This window comes from Tamandua tetradactyla, chromosome 7, assembly GCF_023851605.1.
Source record: "Tamandua tetradactyla isolate mTamTet1 chromosome 7, mTamTet1.pri, whole genome shotgun sequence".
NCBI lineage: Eukaryota > Metazoa > Chordata > Mammalia > Pilosa > Myrmecophagidae > Tamandua > Tamandua tetradactyla.
In genome coordinates this window covers 6,148,434-6,159,767 of record NC_135333.1, presented here as the reverse complement: position 1 = coordinate 6,159,767, position 11,334 = coordinate 6,148,434, and the positions used below count along the sequence as shown (strand labels likewise).

The following is an 11,334-nucleotide window of genomic DNA, read 5'->3' as shown; positions in this document are numbered from 1 at the left end:
TTTCTTTTTCTTTTCTGTCAGCCCTGCCCCCTTGGTGCCAGGGCGAAAATGAGCCACCGCTTCTTTGACCAGGTTCACCTGAGCTTGGGGCCTATTTTAAGTTGTCAGAATTTGTTAATTAATTCCACAATTGGCATTTGGTTGCACTCAGCCCCTGCTGCTGTAAAGTCCCTTTCCTTTCCTCTCTGGAAAGCAACCTGTGGGGGTGAGGCTCCGGCACCATGGCTTGGGGAACTCATGGTTCTGAGGGTCTCGCAGCCAGTCCAGCTGGTCCAGACTGGGGTACGCTGTGTGTCCCATCACTGATGTGGCCCCAGGAGCTGTTCTGTACTGTTCCTGGTTATTTAGTAGCTGTTCTGAATTTAGAATTTAAATTTAGAATCCTAAATAAATCTGTAACATAGATTTATGGTTTGCTACCATACCAACTTCATTTAACAGCGTACATAAACTATGTTCCTATACCCCTCCATTCTGCCACCTTTATATAGTTCTTGTCACAAATTACTTATTTATACATATGAACCCAAACCATTGAGTTAAATTGCACACCTTGCTAAGCTGCCATCTTGGCACCTCCCCTTGAAACTCATATTTTTAATAAAAGCCCACCTTCTAAAAAAATCTTTTATTTTAAAGTAATTTAAAATTTACCAGACAACTGCAAAACTTATTCAAATTCCATACACAAAATTCCAGCATACCCTCTCCTTCCCAGATACCCAAATCTACCATCTTTAACATTATGTCACCTTTGCTGTTTCAGTCTGTCTATTTTCTGAGCATCTGAGAGCAGGTTACATACATTATACTGCTTGAATATATAATACTTGCATGTATAGTACTCCCATGTACAATATCCATTTCTAAGGATATTCAATTATGTAATCACCTTTAGTGCAATTATAAAGTTCAAGAAAATTGACATTGATATAAAGCTTACATTCTATATTCTAATCTTTTTTATGTTCCAATAATGTCCTTTGAAGCTTTTTCTACATAATTCTCAGATCTCATCCAGCATCATGTATGCATTTAATTATTATCTCTTTTTTAAGTTGTGAAAACATGCATGCAACATGAATCTTCCAATCCCAACCGCTCCCAAGCATACCATTGAGTGGGTTAGTCACATTCACAACATTGCAGTACCTTCACCATCATCCATTACTAGAATTTTCCATTCTTCTTAACTCTTTTCCACATTAATGCCCTATAGTCCCTACCCCTGATAACCTGTACTCTATTTACATCTCTAATTTTGCATATTCTCTGATATTTTCTTTGTGGTTTTCATGGGGCTTAAATTTAGAATCCTAAATCTGTAACATAGATTTATGGTTTGCTACCATACCAACTTCATTTAACAGCGTGCATAAACTATGTTCCTATACCCCTCCATTCTGCCACCTTTATATAGTTCTTGTCACAAATTACATATTTATACATATGAATCCAAACCATTGAGTTATCACTAACTTGTATAGATCTGCCTTTTAGATCCTGTAGGAGGTAAAAAAAAATGAAATTACAAATAAAAAATACAATTGTACTGGCATTTTTATTTACTATGTCATGATCTTTACTGGAGATCTTTCTTCATCTGGCCTCAGTAAATTGTCTCGTGTCCTTTCCTATCAGCCCGTCAAGTCCCTTTAGCACTTCTTATAGTTTGGGTTTAGGGGTGACAAACTCCCACAGCTTATGTTTATCTGAGACCATCTTAATTCCTCCCTCATTTTTGAAAGACAGTTTTCCCAGATATAAAATTCTTAGTTGGCAGATTTTTGCTTTCCATACTTCTTGCCTCCCTGGTTTCTGATGAGAAATCAGCTTTATCTTAATGAGGCTCCCTGGTGTATGACACATTGTTTTTCTTTTATGGCTTTCAGAGAGAATTCTTCAGTCATTGAACAGTTTGATTTTAAAATAGTACAGTAGGTGTCTACTTAGGTCTATCCTGTTTGGAGTTCATTGACCATCTTGGATGTATATATTCATGTATTTCATTAAATTTGGAAAGTTTTCAGCCATTATTTATTTGAATATTCTCTCTACCCCCTTTTTTCTTTCTTCTCCTCCTGGGACTCCCATGAGTGTATTGGTATATGTGATGGTGTCCCACAGGTAACTCAGACTCTGTTCACTTTTCTTCATTCTTCTGTCTGCTCCTCAGACTAGATGATTTCAGTTGTCTTCTCTTCAAGTTCGTGGATTCTTTTGCTAGCTCCAATCTATTGTTGAACCCCTCTAGGAAATCTTTAACTTCTATTACTGTAGTCTTCAGGTGTTTGGTTCCTTTTTGTAGTTTCCATCTCTCTGTTGATATTCTCTTTTTGTTCATCTATTATTTTCCTGATTTCCTTTAGTACTTTGTCCATGTTTTTCTTTAGCTCTTTGAGCCTACTTAGGAACCATAATTTAAAAGTCTTTGGTCTGAAGTGTCCCAAATCTGATCCTCTTCATTGATAATCTTTAATGTTTTAATCTTCTCCTTTGCATAGGCCATTGCTTCCTATTTCTTTGTATGTTTTGTAACTTTTAGGTGAAAGCTGGACATTTTGATATTTTCATGTAATGTCACTGGAATTAGACCCTGAGGCATATGTTCCTTAAACTTGTATCCACCTATAGTTATGACAGAATTTTCCTCGAATGTCAGAAGCTAACAAAAAAAAAAAAAGAGGGGGCGGGAACACCTTCCTTAGTCTTTACAAATTGACTCGTGCAAATACTCTCCTTTGGGACTTATCTGTACAGTGAGTTTAGAGAATAGCTCCAGGCTAAAGCATAGGTGTCTCTCTGGTTCTTTCTGCACATGTGTCTTATCATGGGCACGTGCACATGGCCCTAGGAATTCCTCTCTTTTTGTCCTTTACATTCAGTTTGATCAGTATGTGATGGGGTGTATTTTTGTTCAAATTTATCCTGTTTTGTATTCTCTTGGCTTCTTGCAAGTCATATTCATGTCTTTTGCTAAATTCGGGTAGTTTTCTGCCATTATTTCTTTGAATATTCCCTCTGTCCCTTTCTTTCTTTCTTTTCCATCTAGAACCCCCATAAAGCCCACATTGATGTGGCTTGATGGTGTCCCAAAGGTCTTTTAGGATATTTTTTGCTTTTTATCATTCTTTTCTTCTTTCTACTCCTCAGCCTGGCTCATTTCAATTGTCTTGTCTTCGATTTCTCTGATACTTTGTTCTGCCACCTCCAGTCTGCCCTTGAAACTCTCCTGAGAATTTTACATTTCTGTTATTTTGGCCCTTAATTCCAGCAGTTCTGTTTAGTTCCTTTTTAAAATTTCTGTCTCTTTATTGAGATTCTCATATTGTTTTCCTTATATTCTTTAATTCTTTCTTTGCATTTTCCTTCATCTCCTTGAACCTATTGAAAATCATTTTTTAAAAGTCTTTGTTTGGTGTGTCCGCAGTTTGATATTCTCCATTGATATTTTTTGGATGTTTATCCTCTTCTTTTGGATGTCCCATCATTTCTTGTCTCTTTGTGTGTCTTGTAGTCTTTTCTTGCACACTGTACTTTTTTGTGTGTACTCCTGCATGGCAGGCCAGAATTCTACCACTGAACTACCCTCACACCGCCCTGCACACTGTACATTTTAATCTTTTAAAATGTTAACTCTGGAATTTATTCCCTGAGATGTCTGTTTCTGAATTTGTAACCAGCTTGTGATATGACAAAGAGTTTCTTGAGTGTCCAGAAGTACCAAAACCAAGCAAACCTAATCCAAGAACACCTCTCACTGACTTTGCAAATTGGCTTTGCATTGCTGGTGCTCTCTGTCAGAGTTCAGCCCTTCTATCAGAAAAGTCAGCCTAAGGTGATTGTGAAGTGCATGGTCTTCCCTCTCTTTTTTGGTCCTGTGTCTTCCTGGGCCCCTGCTCACTAGTGGCCTTAGGAGTTCCCTGTTTAGAGGAGTTTGATTGCCTCTTCAACTTCCCAGAAAATAGACCCTCTTCCTCTCCTGAGTATCCCACTTAAGGTCTCAAAGCAGGTAAGCCTTTTCCTAAGGCCATGTGCCTCAGTTATTGCTTATACTGCTTTCTTTATTTCAAGCTGCTTTTGTGTGGAGGGCTAGTTCTGGGAGGGGTGCACACTGGAGAAGTGTTTCCCAAGTCATTCTTTCCCAGCCAGAACAAGACTAGGGACTGCCCTGGAGAGGCGGCTGGGGGGGGGGGGGCCAGAAAGAGCACCAGGCACTTCTTCCATGGCTCCCCAAAGCTGTGCTTTCTTGTCTGTGTGCCTGGTTAGCAAATGCAGTCCTTTAACGCCTGCAGCTCTGAGGAAGTGTAGCTTCTTAAAGTCTCCTCTGCCACCCTTGTCTGGGCAGGTTGGAACAATGGCTGCCCTCAGAGACTGGCACCAAGTGATCCAAAATAGCTAATCAAAAATACTGACCAGCAATCAGTCCACCCCACCCCAATCTTGGGGAAGTGGATTTTTACGTCCCTTACTGACACCAATAAGCTACACCAGAAGCCTGATCATGTTTCCTCCTGCCACTTAATGTGGGGGATTGGTGATGGTTACCACCAAGTGGAGAGAGCAATTTACTGGTTTTTATAGGGATTTATTTCCCTGTATGCCATACAGTTTTCTGCTGGACTTTAGAGTTTTGAAATAGTTGATTCAGACAGTTTCTACCTGTTATAGTTGTTCTGGTGGAGGGATTGGTTCCTGGAGCTTTCTACTCTGCCATCCGCCCACAGTTTTTCTGATTGTTTTTTATCTAATTAATTCTTTAGTAAATGTGTAGATCTGATAAACAAACGCAGGCCCTCTGCCGCCTTATGGAACAATGCTGTTTGTGGTCTCAGCTCATTTCACCTGGCCTCTGTCTGTCTGTTGATTACTACAATTAGTAGTAATTGTAGTAATTGTAGTAATTCAAATTTGGATTTAATTTTCAATACTCACATTTGATGGGAGATTATTCTAAATACACATTGGACTACTTGCCTTTTGAAGTCACAATTGTCACTGCTTTTTTTATTTTGATACAAACAAAACTCCTGTTGATGACCACCCCAGTGATTAAAAAGCTCTTTTGGGCAGCCTAATGGAGCAAAAGCAAATACGACTAAGTAAGAATCGAAACCTTGGCTTTGAAACACTGCCAGCCTCCTTTACTAACTGACTCTTCTTCCTTCACGCCAATGTCCTTCTCTTTGTTCTTCAATCTTATTTTCTTGAACACTTTTTTGTGAGCCATTACCATTCCTCTTTGGAATGAGGTAGGACCCTAACTGATTAATAAATAAACTATTGTATGATGTTTATCAAACTATAACGTCTTTGTGGGGTATGGTTTTCTTGTTTATAAGTGGAGCCAATTGAAACCAACTCTGGCCTTACCAGTTCTTGTGACGATCAAATAAGACCAGTGGTTATAAATGGGGTCTGTCAAACCTTAAAGTGCCGTATATGTATAAAGAATTATTTGAACATCAGAATATGGCTAATTACTAACCAGATTCAACTTTCCTTTCACAAGAAGCCAGTAGTTCCCTGCTTATAGTTCAGTGCCTGAAAATTGTCCGTTTTTAATGAGAACCCTGCCTAAATCCTGCAGATTCAAACACTGATTGTACACAATCCTACTTCATCCAAATGGGACTGTCCTGCATTTTATTTGTATATATGCCTTGTGTCTGCTTTCCAAAGTGAGAAGGGGAGAATGTGCTAATTCATTTATTATGAAGCTATCATTTATTGAGCCTCTACTGTGTCTCAGAGATGAAGTCCCAGTCCCAGTGAGGGGGCTCATGATTTAGCAGACCCACAGACAAGTAGCCAGAGACTAATGTGAAAAAGGCCATAATAGCTGTATGTATAGGTTGCTACAAAGCAGAGAAGAGGAAACTGGCTTTATATGGGGTTGTCAGGGAAGGTTTCCCAGAGGAGATGATACCTGAGGTATATCATGAAGAATGGGTAGTGTCCTCATTGTTTTTTATGAAGTGAGGATTCCTATTATGTGAATCCTGTTTACACAGGAAAAAATTCATTGTTTTAAGCATGCAATGGAAAAAAACTGTCTACAACTAATTGTGGTCCTGTGCTTTGAAATTGATAGCTTTTATGTATATATGTTATTTTTTCACAAAAAGAACAAAGGAAAAAAGTTGATTGTGATGATAAAAAAGTATTTAAGCCTTCTAACCTCCTATATTCTGGAGCAGCTAGAAGGAAAAATATGAGAGGATCGTATGGTAGCCCATGACAAACTCTGGGATCTGTCCTGTAACCACTTGTTGAAGAGTGCTTTGAAAACTATTGCTTTTTTATTTCTTTGCTTTGTATATGTGTTATATTATACAATTAAAAAATTAGTCAGAAAAAAATGTGTGGTGACTAAAGTATTTTAAGTATTTAGCATTATTATGACAAGTGTGATTTTCACAGTAATTGTATGTTGTAAGATATTTGCTTGAATACAGTTTTCAAAATTATTTTGGTAATTTAAGTATGAAAGGTATGCAGAATGTCTTCTTATTAAAAGAGTAGTTGTGTCCTAAAATAAAATGGCTGGTTGTTACAGAATGAGAAGGAAGAAAATGTAGGACAAAACTTGAAAAGATATGAAAAATCTCAGAAAGTTTACAGAAAAGGGAATTATGGTTAATGTTGGGAAAGGTTTGATGGGTCTACCTATACATTTTACAAAGTCTTAGTATCAAGTAATACACTCATGTAAAACTAAAATTTTGTTTCTCTCTATTAAAGTAACAAAATTTTCTTGGATTATTGGTCTGTTTTAGTAAGAGTATGAAGAGTTTTTTCCCTGAATAATCAGTGTAAAAAGCAAAAAGCCTGTGCTTTATTAAAATAACTTCCTGTACTTTATGTTAACTTTTATCATGGCCTGGTTGTTTAAGAAAATCAAGTCTTTTCACTTTTAAAAGAACTAAGTCTTTTCTTGAATTCAGTTAAAGAACTAATATTGTATCACAAAATAAAATAAAAACTGCCATACATAAGCAGTGCAAAACTCTTTAGAGAAAGAGAGCCTGAAAATTAATTCATCTAGCATGTGAGATTTATTCTGAAACCCGAGTTGTATTTTGAAAGATTTTTTCAAGATTTTTACTGAACTGAGAGATTAATCTTTTAATTACTTTCAGGATCTAAATTTCATTGTATCATATAATTGTCAATCAGTAGAAAAATAGGATAGACACAAGGTTTTTTTTTTTAACATTTCTGATTTATATCTGGGGTAAGAGATTCTTGTGTAAACTCTGAAATTAAACCATTTTTAGCATATGCATAGTCCTTTAATTGGTTAGCACATGCAGTGAAGCAGCTCTGTAAAAATCCATTGTGTAGGGCAATGGGAAGGTGGCTCAGTGGTGGAATTCTTGCCTGCCATGCCGAAGACCCGGGTTTGATTCTCAGTGCCTGCCCATGTATAAAAAAAATCCATTGTGTAGATCATGTGCTCTTTGTTTTCTTTGTGTAAGGACCTCATAGTTTAATGTGCCACCTTTGTTGGTACACTAATCCTTAATTTTTAATTGCATGACTGACATATTTTTAAATATCCACATTCTTTTAGGTGAATTCAATTTCTATAGTATATTGCATCTCCTTTATCTTGTATACCTGCTACACATTTATATTGTGATAACTGAATTAGTAATTACATGGAATATCTTTACCAGTATCATTGGTATTTGTAGTAGTTAGGTGTGAGTGATTTAACTAATTTTTTTATTCTTTTTTTCATTCAAAGAATTTAATCCAGATGTTATTGGCATTTTGAGTATTCCAGAAAATACAACTCAAAGCAAGACCTTGGTTTCCCAGACTGCAGTTTCTGAGGATAGTATTCGTCATGAGCAGCCTTTTGTTTCCAATCCATTTCAGAAAGAAATGTTAACATATTTGGTAGAAGGATTCAAAGTTTACACTGTAAGTAAATCAATTTCGTAGGAGGTATTCATTCACACAAAAGGAGCAGAGGTCTCATGTATCCATATTACATGTATTCAAAACCACGTTTCTTTGTGCTCTTCCACAGGGTTTTCTGAAACTCACACAATTTGAATTTTTAATAATAAAACAATATATATTGTTAATTTGCCCTTTCCAAAAGCACTCACTTCATGCATCGGTGTTTTTTTAAGTTTGTACCCCGGAAGCCATTTTTAATACTGTAATCTAGTAAGATCAGTATCATAAAAGAACAGGGCTTTGACGATTACCATCAGAATTCAAATTAGTAGCTTATTTTTAAAGGAATATAAAACTACTCGTGTTTCTGAATTATTATGAATTTTAAATCTTGACTTAAATGTATCCAGCACTTTCAAAATTATACAGAGAATACTGATTACTGTCAGGCTCCATTATCATTGTTTTACCTGGGTTTCTGTGGATTACTTACAGTTGGCCATATGAAGCAAATCAGTCAGTTCACTCCATAGACACCAAAGGCCAATCTAATTTTAGCAGAACTCATAAATCAAGGCACTACCTATCTCTAAATCTAAACTAGCTTTTGGTGTCTAGTTCTAAATAGTGAAACAAACTTCAGGTTCCAGTTAGAACTTAACATTCACACCAGGGCCCTCAGGGCTAAGAGTAATTTGAGAGCCATTGAGAAAATTCAGAATAAACTCTAAAATCTACTGAATCCAGTTTTAAACCAAATATAGGAGATTTGATTAGGATTGGGCTAGCTTTAGTGGAGCTGTAATTCAAACAGTTTTTTTGGTTGTTGGGAAATATTGATGGTCAGTTTATATACAGTTCTTAATTGGTGACTTAAATATTTTAGCACCTTTTCAAGTACTATGAATTCTTTCTCTTTTATATTGCAAAATCAGTGTGGACTTCTCTAATATTGTTCTTTTTTTAAATAGTGAAATATTTATCAATTGATGATAGCATAGAAATCTAATTTATAACAAAAGGTATCCCATTCTGTTTGGTTGATTTGTTTTTTAAAAAGCACATTATTTTTCATTTTAGGTTTTAACTTTTGTTTCGCTTAAAATATTAAGATGGCTTAACATTTTATTATAAAACTGATATAAAAAAGAAATCAATTTTCTTTATTGATTAGCAAATTGGATTCTTATAATGAAAATCATTTTAAAAAGTTATAGCTTATAATTTAATCAAGTATTATTTCCTTCCTTTCTCTTTATCCCAGAAAACTTATTTTCAGACATACCTGATAACCTTTTATAACTTTGTTTAGATACTTCTAACTGTACTGATCATTTTGAGATGAGTTCTAGAGGTTTTGAGAGAAAGAGAATAGTCTTAATCAATTCTATTAATGCAAGAATAGGTTTCAATACAATTTAATAGGTTACAGAACTTCATCCCTTCATTTTCACATAACAAATTATGTGAGGCAGAATATTATAGACAGCAATTGGCTTTATGTGTTTGGGCAAGTCAGCCTTTCTGGGCCCTTTACTCCATGAAGTGGGAAGGGCAGTTAGAACACATCTCAGGACTCAATTTCTGGGATTTTTTTTCATTAGTACCTTTTCACATGCATAAGCAACCTAAAATTGCCATTTTTATTGTCTTAGCTATACACTGAAAAGTAGATAAAAATATGGAACCTTAGAATAAGTTATTCATTTCTGGTAAATATTTCTTAATAATCCCAAATCTCTTAAATCCTTTCCATGCTTTATAAAAATTCTACCATGAGTATATCTATAGTTTCTGATCATCTGTATTATGAAATAACTCAAGTTATTTTTACTTTTATTTTGCCTGTAATAGTACAAATTGGTGAAAATTAAATAAAATATCTGTCAGATTGAAAGTATTTTTTTGAATGATCAAACTTAGGAAAACATGGTTCTCTTTTCTTAAGAAAATCCCATTTGGTTGTACTAGAAGAAGACAGGACAATTTTCATGACCATGTAAGAGAAATTTTTGAGGTCTTGCTAGGTCAGATCTTCAACTAATAAAGGATTCTGTTTGATTCTGAGTGAGATGAAAAAAAATGCATCAAATTTCCTCACTCTGTTTTTGAACTAACTTCTTTGTGACAACTGATCCTACATTTTCTTGGGGTCTTATACTGTTTCATATACCATAATTGAAAAGGAGTAAGTAAAATTTGATATAACCTAGAAGACAAAAATGTGTAAGTTCACATTTCTAGCCTCTGAACTGAAATTAAACAAATCCTTCTTAACAGTATAATGTATATTCTGCTGAGTTTTAAAATATAGTCTTAATGGTATATTAATTGCTACATGACATTTTCCATCCCTAGTTTGAGTGTTTTTCTAAGGTAAAAATTTCTAAAGACATGTTTTCTAATAAAAAGTAAAGTATTTTTCACAGGAATGAAAAATCACTGGCTTTGAAAGCAAACACCCAGCAAACAATGGAAAACCTTTGCCTTTGCCACGTTTGTCTTAATTAGCTTGCTGGGGCATTCTTGTTCCAGCCCTTCTATGAATCTTAAAAATATGTCTTTAATTTTTTTTTTCAATTTACAAAGACATTGAAAATAAAAATCCTCCTTATTCCCAATTCACTAAAAATAACTTAATATATTCCTATAATATATTCCACTCTTAATAACTTAATATATTCCTATATTCCATTTGATTTTCCCCTATATATATACTATTTTATGTATAATTTTATACACACTAGTTTGCAACTTCCTTTTTTCAAGTACAATAAATACCCTAAAAGATAAGTAAAATGGTTAATCTTGGAAGTATTCTTAATTGTTGAAGGAATTCTTATAGAAAGGAATTGTCATGGAAAGGTAGAAAGGGGATCTTAGAACTAAACTGCTTTAATACATCCTTTTAAAAACAGCTCATTTAAGATGAAATAGCTGATGATGGTAGTACAACATTATGCATACAATTAGCAGTACTAAAATATGTATATGAATATGATTAAAAGAGGGAAGTATTTGATTGTGTGTATGGTAAAAGAATGAAAATTTTTTTTAAAATTCATGGAACTATACCACCAGACAGTCAACCCTAAGTTAAACCATGGACTTTAACTAGTAGTACAATTAGTACAATTACTAAAATGTGCTAATATCAGTTGTAACAAATGTTCCACATCTATGCAAGTGGTAGTAGGGTGGTATATGGGAACCTTGTATTTTTTATGCATTATTGGGCTCTAAACCCACAACATCTTTAAAAATTTTTTTTTTAATCAATTGGCAGAAAACATGAAAATAGTCCTCAAAAGATTTAGGTAGTCAAAACAAGGATATTAATTTTTCTGATCACTCTTACTGCTTTTTGTAAATTATAAATAAGAAAAATAACTTTCAGAAAGAAATTTATCCCAAACATTA

At 34.8% G+C, this 11,334-nt stretch overlaps 1 protein-coding gene across 7 annotated transcripts in view; it reads left to right on the top strand.

The window, feature by feature from the left end:
* The window catches only part of LYST (lysosomal trafficking regulator), a 248,660-nt gene that overhangs the window by 129,974 nt on the left and 107,352 nt on the right, over window positions 1-11,334 (top strand). For all 7 annotated transcript variants that reach the window (XM_077168415.1, XM_077168413.1, XM_077168412.1 and 4 more), the window contains one exon: window positions 7,754-7,932. In XM_077168415.1, the coding sequence (XP_077024530.1) occupies window positions 7,754-7,932 (179 nt within the window). The remainder of the gene's footprint in view (window positions 1-7,753; window positions 7,933-11,334) is intronic.